At 55.3% G+C, this 14014-nt stretch overlaps 5 protein-coding genes across 5 annotated transcripts; 1 reads left to right on the forward strand and 4 right to left on the reverse strand.

Annotated features, from left to right (window-relative positions):
* Positions 1-36: 36 nt before the first annotated feature.
* QBC33DRAFT_528265 (dynamin family protein) lies at positions 37-3757 on the reverse strand. Its single transcript, XM_060427043.1, has 3 exons — positions 2965-3757; positions 878-2908; positions 37-815 (listed from the first exon to the last, which is right to left on the reverse strand). The coding sequence occupies exons 1-3, from the start codon at positions 3263-3265 to the stop codon at positions 376-378; spliced, it is 2772 nt and encodes a 923-aa protein (XP_060286718.1). The 5' UTR covers positions 3266-3757; the 3' UTR covers positions 37-375.
* Positions 3747-6118, forward strand: QBC33DRAFT_528269 (nucleophile aminohydrolase). The gene is made up of 4 exons (XM_060427044.1): positions 3747-4111; positions 4178-4273; positions 4342-5086; positions 5141-6118. The coding sequence occupies exons 1-4, from the start codon at positions 4097-4099 to the stop codon at positions 5734-5736; spliced, it is 1452 nt and encodes a 483-aa protein (XP_060286719.1). The 5' UTR covers positions 3747-4096; the 3' UTR covers positions 5737-6118.
* A 25-nt stretch (positions 6119-6143) lies between these two features.
* QBC33DRAFT_270106 (lysosomal cystine transporter) lies at positions 6144-7747 on the reverse strand. The gene is made up of 2 exons (XM_060423176.1): positions 7359-7747; positions 6144-7267 (listed from the first exon to the last, which is right to left on the reverse strand). The coding sequence occupies exons 1-2, from the start codon at positions 7510-7512 to the stop codon at positions 6552-6554; spliced, it is 870 nt and encodes a 289-aa protein (XP_060286720.1). The 5' UTR covers positions 7513-7747; the 3' UTR covers positions 6144-6551.
* A 450-nt stretch (positions 7748-8197) lies between these two features.
* On the reverse strand, positions 8198-9659 carry QBC33DRAFT_609118 (kinase-like domain-containing protein; the record flags this gene model as incomplete). The annotated part of the gene is made up of 6 exons (XM_060432377.1): positions 9544-9659; positions 9294-9473; positions 9184-9236; positions 8906-9123; positions 8487-8855; positions 8198-8221 (listed from the first exon to the last, which is right to left on the reverse strand). The coding sequence occupies exons 1-6, from the start codon at positions 9636-9638 to the stop codon at positions 8198-8200; spliced, it is 939 nt and encodes a 312-aa protein (XP_060286721.1). The 5' UTR covers positions 9639-9659.
* A 172-nt stretch (positions 9660-9831) lies between these two features.
* On the reverse strand, positions 9832-12866 carry QBC33DRAFT_528278 (putative calcium-binding mitochondrial carrier protein aralar1 protein). The gene is made up of 3 exons (XM_060427045.1): positions 12333-12866; positions 11056-12240; positions 9832-10978 (listed from the first exon to the last, which is right to left on the reverse strand). The coding sequence occupies exons 1-3, from the start codon at positions 12519-12521 to the stop codon at positions 10241-10243; spliced, it is 2112 nt and encodes a 703-aa protein (XP_060286722.1). The 5' UTR covers positions 12522-12866; the 3' UTR covers positions 9832-10240.
* Positions 12867-14014: the final 1148 nt, after the last annotated feature.

Here is a 14014-nt window from a genome sequence, read left to right on the forward strand (position 1 = left end):
TGACCTCTGCGGCGGCGAGGCATTGGGGCCCTTGATCCGCATCTATTTGTATTGGCTAAAGGAAAAGGGTTTTATTCCGGTACGATAACTATCGTGGTCGAGCAGGGTATTTTTTCTTCTTTCATATGTACATAGTTGGGTCCCATCTAGCCCCCCTTCCGGCTTGTATATATATAATCCTCTTGCCCATCCACACACGAGGCGGAGAATTCCTACACGTCGCGACCCTGCACTGGCTGTTTCTTTTATTATTTCAGCCTGTTGAAGGCGCTCACGACGCAAATCGACGCAATCAGAATGAATGAACCCACCTCAACTCCAGAGTCGTCCGTATCATGAACAGTCATTTAGTATGCCATGCCGCTGGCCCTCCCCTCAAAACAGGCCCCAACGGCCGCCGCTCTGCTTCTCCGTCGTCTTCTTCTCCCGCCCACGCTTAACCCTGTCTCGGCCCTCCAGCTGGCGTAGGCTCTCCATCTTCTCCAGGACCAGCTCTAAGAGCTCCTTGCGGCGGATGACTTCGAGGTGCCGCTTGACTTTGGGGTCTTCCTTGGCGAACATCTCGATCTGCTCGTCCGACAAGTGGCGGCCCAACTTCACATCCAGCTCCCTCGGGAACTGGTAGTAAAACTCGGATAGCAGCTCGACATTCAGGAAGAGAACCGAGGTCGCGGCTAGTTTGGTAGCCACGGCGTCGAGGAAGACCTCCGGGCAGTAATACTTGTTCTTTATGCTCTTGCATTGCTTGGACTTGACTGCGAGCAGGCGCATGTTAATGATGTCGGCCCGGTCTCGCAAGAAGACGGCTTCGCGCCCTGGTAAGCTAGTTAGTTATCAAGGCTTGTTAGGGAGCGGGGACAACCCGGAATAAACATACCCTTCGCCAGCAACGCAGCGCTAAAACCGCCGGCACCGCTTCTGCTCTCGCCCTCAACGACTATATCTCCTTTCCTCGCCTTGTCGATGTAGTTGATGACCTCCTTGAGCTTACGTTTGCCACCCACCGCGTTCTCCAGATTCTTCATGGCGGCTTCGCAGTGGCTCAATTCAGTCTTGAGGACGCCACCGACATGATCTCTCCCCTGGTTCCACTCGCGCTCGTCAATATCTATCTCAAACTTGTACGGCTTGATGCAGTTCTCGACCTGGTCGCTGGTGCTGTAAAAGCGCTCGTTAAGGATGCTCGACGCGGCTTCGGTGATGGCTTGCCGAGCAAACGGATGGCTGACGAAGGGAGACTGGTCGATAAGCTTGTCAATGTTCGATTGGATAGCAGAAGCCACAACTGTGGTGCCCAAACGGCCAACTCCCAGCTTTGTGAGGGCAGAAGCCGAGGCATCCAGTTTACGGTGCCAGTAGGGAGAGTCCGGGTCGGCCTTGGGCAGATCCGCGATATTATCGGGTTCCGGGGGTGGCACTGATAGATCAGCGATGGGTTTGTTCCAGTACCTGGCCGCTAGTTGATCGAGAACTCGCTGGTCTAGCGTGGTCTTCAGGATTTCGTGCATCTGTGGACGCCCGAAGGAGTCGGCAAATTGTTTAAAGGAGTGCTTGAAAGTATCCAGACTCTCGGCAAGATATGACTCGGCAGACAGCGGCCGGTCGTTGTATTGGACCTTGAATTCGTAGGTTGCTTCTTCCAGTTCTTGCTGTATTGCATCTCCAGTCGTTTGGAGGCTGGCTGACATTGTTTGCTCCAAGACATTCATCAACTTCTTCCTCAACGTGATGGTCCCGACATTGACCCCGGCTTCGGGTCCAAACTCCAGGGGGTGTGCCGAGAAGAAAGCGTTCTCATTTCGACTGATGGCGGCCATCAGGTTACCCGTATCCCTCTTAAACAGGCCCGTCATGGAGGGCACCTTGGAGACGACCCCGACGTAGCCCAGACGCAGGGGGTACTGTTTATCGGTCAAGATGACGGCCCCACGCGTTGCGTCAACCAAATCCATCTTGGTAACCACGCCTATTGTGCGCTCTCCTCTCGGGTCGACTCTTCGGCTGGCTCGCAATGCTGCCGAGTTGGCCAGATCCACGTCGGCGGCCGAGATTGCCAGAATCACGTTCGGCGGCTGGATGTACTTGTCGCAGAGTTCGGAAATTTTCTGCTTCAGTTCCAGAGGCTGGTTCTGTCCTACAACCTGGATGTAGCCCGGCAGATCGATGAGAGATAGGTCTGGGACGTTGGGGGAGTATATCCTCAGATGAATGGGGTCATCAGAGACGCATTCGGTATCTGGCACGGCCAGGTTCAGCTCAGTCAAGGTCCTCTGGATGGACGAGAAATCGGTGATCTTCCTCAGACCTAGGTCTGGGAACTCGCCGTACTCGGCCGTCGATTCAGGGGTATTGACAAGCGTCAGCTCGATGGGTCTCCGGGTGACCATGTTCGAGCCCTTAGGAAGGAACTCGTGTCCGACAATCGACTCCAAAACCGAACTTTTTCCTGATGACTGGGATCCGATCACGACGATGGAGGGCAGTGTGAGGGTGCTCGACTGGCCAACCTTGGACAGAATGTTTCGAATCTCGATCATGTTCTTTGTGAACACCATCATCTGATCATCCTTGGCGATCTCCTCCGGACTCCGATCGTCGTCTTCGGCAGAGGCCTCGTAACCGTAAGCAGCAGCGGAAGCTCCGGCAGCAACTGCAGCACCAGCGCGACTTTGTTTCGGAGGCTCCGAGCCGCCTTGCCCGCCGGATCCTCCCTGGCCTGTCCCGACGTCTTCATGGATCCTCAGAACCTTTTGGACCCAGTCCGGCAATTCAACCTGATCCTTTGTGTTCTGCCAGCCTCGTTTCGTTTGCTCCGCAATATCCGCAGCGCCACCCCATAGGTTCGTGGCAGTACCGGTGATTGTGTCCTTCATGCTCCCATACATGTCCAGAGCGGAGTTGCTCACCTCTGAACACGGTCAGCATCGCTAGATACACGCTTAATGGATGCCGGTGAGCTCTTACGTATGGCCTGATATTGTATCCAAGCAATACCCCCAATCATGATACCTCCGAACATGGCGGGGAGCCTCACAAACTTGAGGAAGAGATTGGGCAGGAACCGGGCAAACGACGCGTTCCGTACGGTGACGGCATTGGAAAAAGCATTAGCAGAAAACCACATGCGCCTCCTCGTGGCGCGCACAGCTGCATCGGCGCCGTGAAGCCCGCCGGTGGGCAGTCGATGATAATGTCGGAACGACTGGAGGGGCGCGCGTCGCGTCAGGGGGCTTAAAGCCCCAGCGCTCAGAAGCCGTCCACTCATGGTGGTGGAGGCAGTAGGAGAACTCGATCAGATAGCAGGCTTGATCATTCGAGGTCGGGGATGGTTGAGGGAGGGCCGGTTTGTTGAAGCGTGATATGCAATCGGGAGACTTTCGCTTTATGACGAGAGGAATGCATACGGAGTAGAGCTACCCACCCAGGGGTGTACGAAGTAGGATGAAATCTGTGGCTTGATGGCTGTGGGTCTCTGTGGCTGACTTTGTATTTGGTTTAAAGGACATTCAGTAAATGAATGTTATGCATTTATCCATTCGACGGGCAACTGCATGTGGCGGACGTTTTGTGCATTGCGTTTGGCAGGAAGGTAACATTTGGCATGTCCCCGAAGGTGAAAAATACCTCTCTTTCTCTCTCTTCCTCCGCCATTGTTACTTCAATCCTCTGGAATTTCCTACTCCTTCCGAAACTGCCCCTTCCTGACAATTTCGAGGTCTCTTCAAGTGAGTTTGTTTCAGACATTTAATGTGTTGGTCTGTGCTTTTCAGTAGGCCCGACAAGTTTGCTACCTGAACGCTTCCGCCATCGGCTTGTCAGATTCCGTCAGCCTTGTGGCTCCTGCCCAAATACCCCTGTTGCCACTGGCTGGCGCTAGCTGAGATTCCCCGGCCTTGCATGCTATGCTAGCGTGGTCGCATGCGCTGTTCCTGTCCCCTTGCATCAGAGTAGCTGGCAACAGAGACAGAACTAATGGTCCTATAGACCACTCACGACTTCCTTTCCATCTTTCGCCTTCCGCAAATTCATCATCAATCCTCTGGGCTATCAAGCAATCTGCGCAATCTGCCTGTCTTGATTCAGCGCATGATCTGCGATGTGTCGATTCCTAGTAAGCCTGGCATTCTACACCCCCTTGGACAGTGGGAGACGGACCTGACACTGCTACCAACTCCAGGTCTACAAGGGGAGCGACGAGATCTTGCTCTCCAAGTTGATTCTTGACCCGACGCATTCAATTCTCAAGCAGTCGTTTGATTCTAGGCTCCGCTTGGTGAGTTGGCCAACCTGCACTCCCCTGAACCTCCCATGACTCTGACTCACCAACTTTCGCCGCCACAGGACACCCGTCGAGGACAGAACAATGCCGATGGCTTTGGTATTGGCTTCTACACCGACCCAAAACTAGGCGCCGCCCCTTGCCTATTTACGTCGACCATACCCGCCTGGAACTGTACGAACCTGCAGAGAATAGCGTCCAAGACAGCATCCCACCTGATCTTCGCACATGTCAGGGCAACGACCGAAGGTTCCTTGAGCGAGGACAACTGCCACCCCTTCTGCCATGGCAGCCTGATGTGGATGCATAACGGCGGACTGGGGGGATGGAAGCACATCAAGCGGCGCCTCGGCGAGCGACTGGCCGACAAATGGTATCTGGGCGTCGTCGGTGGCACCGACAGTGAGTGGGCCTTTGCTCTCTTCTTAGACACGCTCCAGCGGATGGGCCATGACCCGAGCTCCCAACGGCCGGAAGGGTTCGGGCCGACAGTGTTGAGGAGGGCTATGCTCAAGACGATTGCAATCATCAATGAGCTCATCGACCAGATTCCCCAGAGTGTCATCCACGCCGAGAATGTTGACACCAGGAGCCTGTTGAACTTCTCCGTTGCCGACGGACACAGCATCATCTGCACCAGATACGTCAGCAGTTCCTCGGACGAGGCTGCCAGCCTATACTACTCGTCGGGCACCCAATGGGAGTCGAGAGCGCCGTCGACAGATGACCAAAACTTCCAGATGGCACGGCGCGACAAAGGCGCGGATATCGTCCTGGTTGCGAGTGAGCCGCTGACTTTTGAGAGAGGTAAGATCTGGCCTATTGGGGGTCTGACGAATCGAGTGTCTGACATGTTGACAGAGAACTGGGTCAACGTCCCCACGAACTCGATCCTGACTATCCATAACCAAACTGTCATGGTCCACCCCATAGCAGACAAATACTGGAACAGGGACCCTCACCACAGACGGTCAGCAGCATACGTTCAAACTAAAGGTCTGGCTGCAAACGAAAAGTCGGCCACGACGAGGACAGCGACGCCACTGGCCACTCCAGCAATAGACCTGGAGATTCACAGGAGATATATGAGCCCCATCATTCCTTTCGCGACGAACACCCGATCCCGCACCCCCGAGACGTCGAACCTCTCGCGGACCCAGACGCATTCCTCCTCGGAATCATCTTCCTTGCCACCCGACGTCCGTTCTATCACGGCCCCGCCCGTTGTCCGGTCATCCCAACAAGCCCCCTCGCAAGGCAATATCAAGAAGAAGAGAGCCTCGCTCAGCGCCATCGATACCACACAGGCAGGCTCTGCAAGCGCAGTTGCCGCCAACGCCGCTTCCCACCAAGAGCAGGAGGCCCATAGCCCCGTCACCCCTGATCTTCCCAGGACGGAATATGGCAACCCGAATAAGATTGCCCAGTTCTTCCCTGAACTCACTCTCTCACAGTAGCTTCATGGTCGTTAGGAAAGGGTGGGCTGAGAGTTGTTCTCGGCGAGTAATGAGTCACATATTCCAGCGCGGCGTTACCGGTAGAGTGGACATTTTTAAACTTGGGGGCGACTGTATTAATTCTCGGCCTTGGGTTTCATAATCGTCGATGGTACCGATCCCCATTTCTGTGTTCAGTAGGAGTCTTTAGGTCCAAGATTGAAATTCGCGAGCTTTTGATTCCACTACTGGATTCGTCTTATGCTTGTCCCGGATGACTTTCACTTCACATTGCTACAATATTTCAAGGCCACCCCCTGAACAAGACAATGGTCGGGATGTGCACTTAAATGTTATAAATTGTGATCTAATTCGCTAGTCGAGTCAACTGCCCCTGCCCGTTGTTAAACCACTTGCTCCTCATCGGGTGGTCATGCTCCCGTTGGTGTGTATCTGTGTGATGCGGGAGAATGTGTGGCACCGTACTCGCTTACCTCTCGCGGGCCCAATGACTGCACTTGTGGATGACCACTAAATAGAGATGGAAGAAGCCCGATTCACGGACTGCAACGGGCTGGGGCTGGTACAGCGAACCGCGAGATCACGGCATATTGTCGTGGGACGGCAAGCTCTGGCAGACCTTGCTTTAGCCAGCTGCGAGCGGGAAGTTTCATCGTATGCTTCCAGCAGTATGCGTGGACTCCCAGTCGTGATAACTACCCGTGTGCCCATAAGATAGGTAGGTAGGTAGGTTCTCATGATGGGAATATCGTCGTCATCATGCCACAAGTCCGCCGCCCCATGGCGTCACGCCTCCCCGCCTGGACAGAGACGACTCAATCGATCCTCCTCTCTTCGTCCTCGCGACCCCCCAGTATGGGCTCCCTCTCCTCGGCCTTGCCCCCGGCACCCGGGTACAGGATGTAGTGCTGCGTCATGAAGAGCAGGTCGTAGATAATCGACACATTCCCCAGCGCGAGCTTGACAGGGTTCCCCGTTATGCCAGACCAGTCCCCCTGCAGGTAGCTGTCGATAGCCAGCTGCGCGATGCTCAGGATACCGCCCGTGAAGTCGAGCAGGACCTGCACGATGCTCCAACCCCTCGTCGACCTGTTCCGGTAGTTGACCAGCAGCTGCGGCGTGTACTTGACCAGCGTGACCAGCAGCTTGACGTACGACACGGCGTACACGACGTCGAGCCACACCCAGCCCTGCGCCCCGGCCCCGTCCGTGGCGTCCCGCCCCGGCGACGCCATCACCAGCACCACGACCGCCGCCACCCCCGCCACGCAGCCGCACCCGACCCCCATGATGATGCGACTGGGCCGCCGCCCGCCCGCGACCCCGGGCGACGACGACGAGGCCGTGAACCCCCATAGCCGCCGCGAGTACTGGCTCGTGATGATCACCGACAGGAGGAGCGCGTGGGCGGCGAAGGTGATGTCGTTGAACTGCACCGTCGGCTCGTGGCCGCGGTTGCGCGCCGCATACTGGGCTCGGATCAGGGGCGAGTAGTAGAAGGCGAGGTTGGAGACCAGGTAGGCGAGGAAGCCTTTTTTGATGTCAGCGGAAAGATGTGCGGTGTTTATGCGGGGCAGCACGGAATAGCCGTTTAAAATATACAAGGAGAGAGGTAAACTGACCAAGAGTGTTGATGAGCGGAAAGTCTATCGTGGTCCCGGACGTTGAGCGACGGCGGAAGTTGAGGATCGGTTGGGGATAGAAGGATAACGACCAGCAGAAGGTGTAGATCCAGCCGAAGACTCCGGAGAGGAATGGTAGGAGCTCAAACGCCATCCTGGCGATGGCTGCAAGTTGGGCTATAATTCCTCTATCGCTATCATGGAGGGGGGATTCTTGCCTCGCGATTGTTTAGGGAAGCCCGCCTTATCCATCAGTCCGCGATCACCTAATCGACATGACCCTTGTCGTCAGTAGATCCGGGGACCGGGGAAGGTGAGTGTGGGTCCATCCGAATTATGGAGCCCGTCGGGAGTTAGTGTACATGTACTGTACCTCCGTAAACGCAGTAGTGACACTAACTCCGATTTCGTGACAAGCTCGTCTCGCCCATCTAGAACTTGAGGGTCTCCTAATGGGCTCGAAAGTCCAAAAGATCCAGGACCAGTTCTGCACGACTAAGTGGTCCCATATTCTTTACAACGGCATGTACTTCAGCCCCGAGCGCGAGTTCGTGGAGAACTCCATCGTCTTCTCCCAGCAGAACGTTACTGGCCAGGTCCGCATGAAGGTCTACAAGGGCAACGCCTATGTCCTTGGCCGCTCTAGCGATGCCAGCAACCTTTACTCGGAGCAAGACGCCTCCGTGGACAGCCTCGAGGGCTTCTCGCCCATGAATACCACCTCGGGCTTCGTCTCCATCCAGGCTATGGGACTCGAGAAGTTCGGCCTCCAGACGGCTTGGGCTTTTGTTTTGGGGGGGTGGGGGGGGTGGGGTTCCGGTAGACTAAGACGAGATGCGTCATATCGCCCGCTCAAGGCATAGCTGCGCTTTGTGTAGTAATGCCACTTCCCTGTTGACTCGCGTGTTCGTTGCATTAATTTATCATATTCGGGACTTGACATTGTATCTTCCCATTTCCCCGTGTGATGCCATCGTTTACCAGACGGGTAAGACCATGATTTTTGTTCCCGGTGCACCATTCAGTGAGGGATGTGTAAGAATACCAGGAATAGGAGGAGAAGAAAAGGTCCAGCCTCCGACTCGACGACTCCAATACTAGGCCTTTAAGATGGGGGACTAGAACTACTCCGCCCGGGAGGCTGAAGGGCTCATCCGTATCATCCCACCACCGGTGATCAAGAATCTCTTCCGCCGTGGGTCTGTCTCGAGGATCGAGCTTCATGAACCACCCAATAAACTCATTGTCCTTCTGGCACATCTCCCGGTCAGCGATCATATGGAACGGTTTCATGTTATCCCGCAGGTTCTCCATCAACCAGAGGATCACCTCGACCGTGTCGTCATCTGCGATCTCTCCGTACTTTCCCGGGAAAGGCCCAAAGAACTGGAACTGCCGTTTCAAGACTTCGAATTCGTACTCTGGGTCGTTGAACCTATATGGCACGCCTGGGGGGTCAAAGGTGTTGAAATCACCGCCGTATATAAGGCTGATGAGCTGCGCAAGGTTAATAGCTGCTAGGTACGCTCTGGAAAGGGGTAATTCACCAGTACGCCGAACGACCAGATATCAGTCTTTGTGTCCCACGGTCGTTTGAACAAGGCTTCCGGGCTGCGCCAGATTGCCGCGCCGATTGGAGCCCCCTCTCGAGCGTACTTGTGGTCCTCGGGATAGGAGCTCCCCATATCACCAAGCTGCACATCTGAGAAGCGATTCTCCTCGTCGTTGGACTGGTAGTTTACCAAAATGTTGTCGGGCTTGATATCTGCAAGACGTTAGCTACACCACCTTGTCTACCTAAATGATGGAGCTCAGAAACGGTTACCTGCGTGCACATAACCCTCGCTGGGCAAGATCCGCAGCGCCTCAAGAACCCCCCTCGACACGTACTTCAACTCCTTTCAGTCAAGGGTCCTCTCAATGGATGCCAGCAACAGGTGGCCGTCCAGGTGCCGCAGGACGATTGTCGTCGGTTCAGACGGTTCCGTGATTTCGTCTACCAATGGTCGAATATAACGGGACCGGCCGCTGAATCGTTTGAGAACCTCGCGCTCGCTGGCCACTCGAAAGTGGCCCTGGACGCTCTTTATCACGACAAGTTCTTGCAGATGGTTTCTGCCATTTCTACCGTGTCAGCGAGGGTGCATGGTGGTTGAGCACATGGAAGGGATGGAGGTCAACCAACTTTGCAAGCCATACTGTATCCTGCAGTCGCTGGGTGATCACGTATTGGCTGGCATTGCCTTTTAGCACCTGGCTGATGCGAAAGAGGCTGGACATTAGCCCAGATGGAGCCGTGAGGCTGCACAATGGCCTTCTCCTCTCTAGTTCATGCAGGGATGCGCGGTTGGGAAGGAAACCGCGTGTGTCGTTGTCCTCCTCATCCAGCCTCTTTTCCGCTGATACCTGGAAAGGCAACGCCACAAAAAGTCGGTATCACCTCACGGAGGCAGCGATTTACAGGCGACTTGGACTGCACTTCAGTCGTGTTACTGACACTTGGAAAAGAGAATATAATTAATTATATCCCACAAATAGCTCTTACACAAGAAACAATCAGATCTACCCCGGGGTGCTGTCTCGCATTCGAAAGAAAGAAAAGAGAAAAAAAGGAAGAAATAAAAAAGTTCAAAATGCCCTCCTCAATCTCCGAAAACGCCGCTTGCCGACATGATGCGTATGCGATGCATTTTGTGGTGTATGTAAAATCCCCTTGTATGCAGAATGTGCCCAGCCATCGAATCCGTGCCTCCCTCCTCCCGCCGTCTTTTTTGCTTGGTTGTCTAGGTAGGTCTTTTTTTCTCTTTCCCCTTTTGTCCGCCTGAGGGTCTTGTCTAATAACCGTTCTAATAGCCGTTCTGCAGCCGGTTGGACCGGAAAACCTAAATCTTGGACGCGGCGCCCCCACCCATCCAGCTGGGAATCGTCTTCCAGCCCTTCTCGTCGGGCAGCCTGACCTTCCCAAAGTCCTCGTCCAGGTCGAGCACGATCTTGAGCGCGTTCCTGGTCCGCGAGAACGGGCTGTCGTCCCTCTTGTCGCGCAGCGTCGCCATGGCCGCGTCCGCCATGCTGCTCTGGAGCTTCTGCTCCGCCTGGCCGCCCGGGTACGGCAGCGTGGTCTGCAGCACCTCGTACGCCGCGAGCGTGAAGCCGAACTGCGGCGACGACCGCAGCACGCGTGCCGGCCCGCCCTTGAAGAAGGCCCGGAACCCTTCCTCCCTCCAGATGGTCTTGGCCGCGTGCCGGAGGCCAGTGTACGCCGTGTCGCCCTTGCGGGCCTCGACCTGGAGCCGGGTCTTGATCACGTCGCAGGGCGTCGTCAGGTACGCGGCCGGCATGCCGGCGATGGCGCCCGAGGTCAGGAGCTGAACGATGCCCAGCTTCTTGGTCTGGGACTCGCCAAAGAGGTCCCGCTTCAGGTGGCTGTACGTCGGGAAGTAGATGGCCGAGAACGGGACGTCGCGGAGCAGGCAGGCCGTGGCACCCTTGTACAGGCCCATGAGACCGAGGTTGCGGACGATCCACATGGCCGAGCGCTTGGGTGCGCCGTCGACACTCTTGGCGACCTCGCCCTGGACCTGGAGCCGGATCTTTACGATCTCGAGAGGGTTGGTGAAGACCTGCACACGGGGAAAACGTCAGTATTTCCAAAACAATCTGGGATGTGTCAAAACTGGGGACCGAGGGCTGGACATACTACTTGGCAGCCACCAGCCATGCCACCGGCGAAGACCTCATGACCCCACCAGATCTTGCCCTGCTTGTCTGAGAAGTGCCTTCTCACAAGATCGTTGACGGTCAGCTTGATGGCCTTTTCGGGCGCGACACCGACAAGCTGCGGGAGCACGCCCGAGTAGAGGCCCAGGAAGCCCTCGTTGCGGACGACCTTCTTGACGCAGTCGATCGAGTTCTTGTACAGTCTCTGGCCGGGAGACGCTCCTCTCTGGTTCTGCATCCGGGTCTTGACCAGGTCGACCGGGTAGACCATGAAGGCGCCAAAGGCACCGGCCAAGCTGCCGAGCAGGAAGTTGTAGCCGGACTCGAGGAACCCCGACAGGAGCTGCTGGGACTGTGACTTGGGCTGGGCCAGCGCGCGGCCGGGGCCGTCAACGCCGGATCGACTCCTCCAGGAGGGATCGAGGACCTTGGCGAAGTCACTCAGGCCGAGTCTCCCGGAGGGCTCGTCCAGGCTGGCAAAGTGGAAAAGGATGTCGGCCTCCATCGGGGTGAAGAGCGAGAACCGGGTGATCCTGGCGGCCTGGTTCAGGAACTCGGTCCTGGTGATCTTGCCGTCCGAGCTCTTTAAGCAGGCCCGCCGGACAATCAGCTCGACCAAGTCCATCTCCTTGATCATGTTCTGGAAAGCCCGGACATTGGCGTACGACACCTTGCTGCCCGTGGAGATGTTGCAGAGTGTGTGCAGGTTCTCCAGGAGGTGGTCCGAGAGCTTGTGCTTGGACGTCTCCAGGATGATGCGCTGGAAGTCCTCCGGCTCAATATATCCGTCGCCATCCTTGTCGAAGAGCTGGAAGGCCTGCCTAACCCTCTCTCCTTGCAGGCCGCGCAGCATCTGGGAGAACTGTTGGTAGTCCAAGTCGTGGCGCCTCTGCTTGCTACCAATGTAGAGCTTGGCCCACTCGCAGTCCCAGTTAAAGGGGATGGTGTCCGGGCCCTTGTTCAGCTCGTAGAGCTTCCGGAAATCGCTGTACTTGACCGTTCCGTGGCGGTCGACGTCGAAGAGGCGGAAGGCGATCTCGTACTCGGCGTCGGGCTTTGTGAGGATGTTCTGGAAGTAGGCCCAGTCATGGAGGGTGACCTTGCCTTTGCCGGCTCGGTCGGCAACGCCAAAGAGGATTGCATACTGCTCGCGTGTGATCTTTTGCTGTTGGTTTGGGCGCACATGTGAGTCAATTGGCCTCTGGGAGCTCAAGAAAGGGACACCTTGGAGGTTGGGGGTGAGGATGTCCAACTCACGTAGTCTTCATTAGGCGGCGCAACAGCGTTGATAAACTCTTCAGGGCCCATATACAGCTCTCCTGACTCCTCATCCTTTCTTGCAAGACTGACAAAACGGGCCTTGGTCTGGGATGACAGCTGGATGGGCTCCTGGCTGCCTATAAGGCTCTCCTTCACCGCCTCCTTGACAGCGGCAACCTTGGCCATGTTGAACAAGGGCTGATTGAGGATCTCTTCGCTGGTAGAATGAACCTGTGAGGACGTCTGCTGCTGATGCTGACGATTCGATCCGTCTTCCCCGGATTCCTGGGGTGGGTTGAGGCCCGGCGCAAAAGTGAGTCAATTTTATCGAGATTGCGAGAATCCACCGAGCACTAGTTGGAAAGGTTGGGGCGGCTGTTCGCCAAGATGCAAAATAGCGGTAATTAGGGAGCGGAGATATTGCTCGGTGGAAGAAAACGAGGGACCGCTTGGTAGAAAACCGATGCGACAAGTGTTGTGGCCGCAATTGCTGCAAAATGAATACGTGTTCGACGCTTGCGAAATGTTTCTTCAACGCCCATCACGAAACTTTTTTTTCCCTCGCCCGTCGTGGATTACAGGGATTATATTATCCCCACGGGGGGTGTGGCTCTACATAGCTATCACCAACCAACTCCCTTCCAGGAGTTGGCAATGGCACGGTTACGACCGATTACAGCAGAAAATTTAGCCTATTTGCTCAAGACCGTCTTTTTGGAGATTCTCTGTTTAAACTAGGGTCTGAGTGCAGAAATCCGTCTTTGTTTGCCTGCAGAATCGAAGATGCCACCGCCAGTTTTGGAGCTCCGATTTCGCAGTTCAAAGAAAAGATGTTTGACGCGCCACAAACAGCTTCGCAGATCATTGTCAAAGATACTTTAACCTAAGTAATTAGCCGTCTACCACTAGTATTATAGGTACCCCACAACTAGGTATGCGGAACATGCCAGTCCCCCACGTAACGGGGGAGCCGAGGAACGCCACTCTAGACGCACGCCCCATGGGCTGCACACGGAGGGGCGTCGGCAAAGTCTATATTCGTACCAAAGGCCCAGCTGGATCTGCAGGGCCTAGCTGCCGAGCTGGGAGTTTGTTGGCCCGGTTCCTGACGATCACCAAAGGACGGAAGGTACTTTGCATACCTACCTATTCACACCCAAACCAGAGTTTGTCTAATACCTTTGGGTTCAGGGTTGGAGTCTATGTTTCTCCATCATTGTCATGATCATGACTCGGAAATCACCTCCAAGGGAGGGAGGGATAGGAGATGTGGCTGTAATTTGAGCAACGATGGTTGGGTAGCGAGGCAGATATTGATATTGATATCAGTCACTCAACTATCAATGACCCGGCAAAGGTAACGCCATTCCATTGCATTGCATTCCAGTCGAGAGAATCAAATCTCTACCATTCCCTAGCAAGATAAGGTAGCCAGTGTACCATGCAGCATTTGCCACCACCACACCTCCCCGGTACCTATCTTCATCTTCGGGAAAGAAAATGAGAAATCTAGCCCTCATCTCCCCTGGGAGCTAAGTGAAATTATAACTTATACATCTGTATCATCTCTAAAAACGCATGCAAGGAAAAGTAGAAAGAACCTGTGTACTGATGATGATGATGCTGACCTCTCTCCTTTTTTTGGTCCTCCAGTGCCAGAATGCACCGAGGTTTCCCGG

Source organism: Phialemonium atrogriseum (genome assembly GCF_030411735.1).
Source record: "Phialemonium atrogriseum strain 8032-3 unplaced genomic scaffold QBC33scaffold_4, whole genome shotgun sequence".
Classification (NCBI taxonomy): domain Eukaryota; kingdom Fungi; phylum Ascomycota; class Sordariomycetes; order Cephalothecales; family Cephalothecaceae; genus Phialemonium; species Phialemonium atrogriseum.

Bases quoted from the DNA above. Each gene is read 5' to 3' on its own strand.
- QBC33DRAFT_528265 (XM_060427043.1), bottom strand. From the start codon at position 3,265: ATGAGTGGACGGCTTCTGAGCGCTGGGGCTTTAAGCCCCCTGACGCGA. The intron at 2,909-2,964 runs GTAAGAGCTCAC...GACCGTGTTCAG, and splicing joins GATACAATATCAGGCCATAC to AGGTGAGCAACTCCGCTCTG. The intron at 816-877 runs GTATGTTTATTC...CTAGCTTACCAG, and splicing joins CGCTGCGTTGCTGGCGAAGG to GGCGCGAAGCCGTCTTCTTG.
- QBC33DRAFT_270106 (XM_060423176.1), bottom strand. From the start codon at position 7,512: ATGGCGTTTGAGCTCCTACCATTCCTCTCCGGAGTCTTCGGCTGGATC. The intron at 7,268-7,358 runs GTCAGTTTACCT...ACATCAAAAAAG, and splicing joins TCCGCTCATCAACACTCTTG to GCTTCCTCGCCTACCTGGTC.
- QBC33DRAFT_528278 (XM_060427045.1), bottom strand. From the start codon at position 12,521: ATGGCCAAGGTTGCCGCTGTCAAGGAGGCGGTGAAGGAGAGCCTTATA. The intron at 12,241-12,332 runs GTGAGTTGGACA...CCAAACCAACAG, and splicing joins CGCCGCCTAATGAAGACTAC to CAAAAGATCACACGCGAGCA. The intron at 10,979-11,055 runs GTATGTCCAGCC...CCCCGTGTGCAG, and splicing joins TGGCTGGTGGCTGCCAAGTA to GTCTTCACCAACCCTCTCGA.
- QBC33DRAFT_528269 (XM_060427044.1), top strand. The intron at 4,274-4,341 runs GTGAGTTGGCCA...TCGCCGCCACAG, and splicing joins TTGATTCTAGGCTCCGCTTG to GACACCCGTCGAGGACAGAA. The intron at 5,087-5,140 runs GTAAGATCTGGC...ACATGTTGACAG, and splicing joins GCCGCTGACTTTTGAGAGAG to AGAACTGGGTCAACGTCCCC.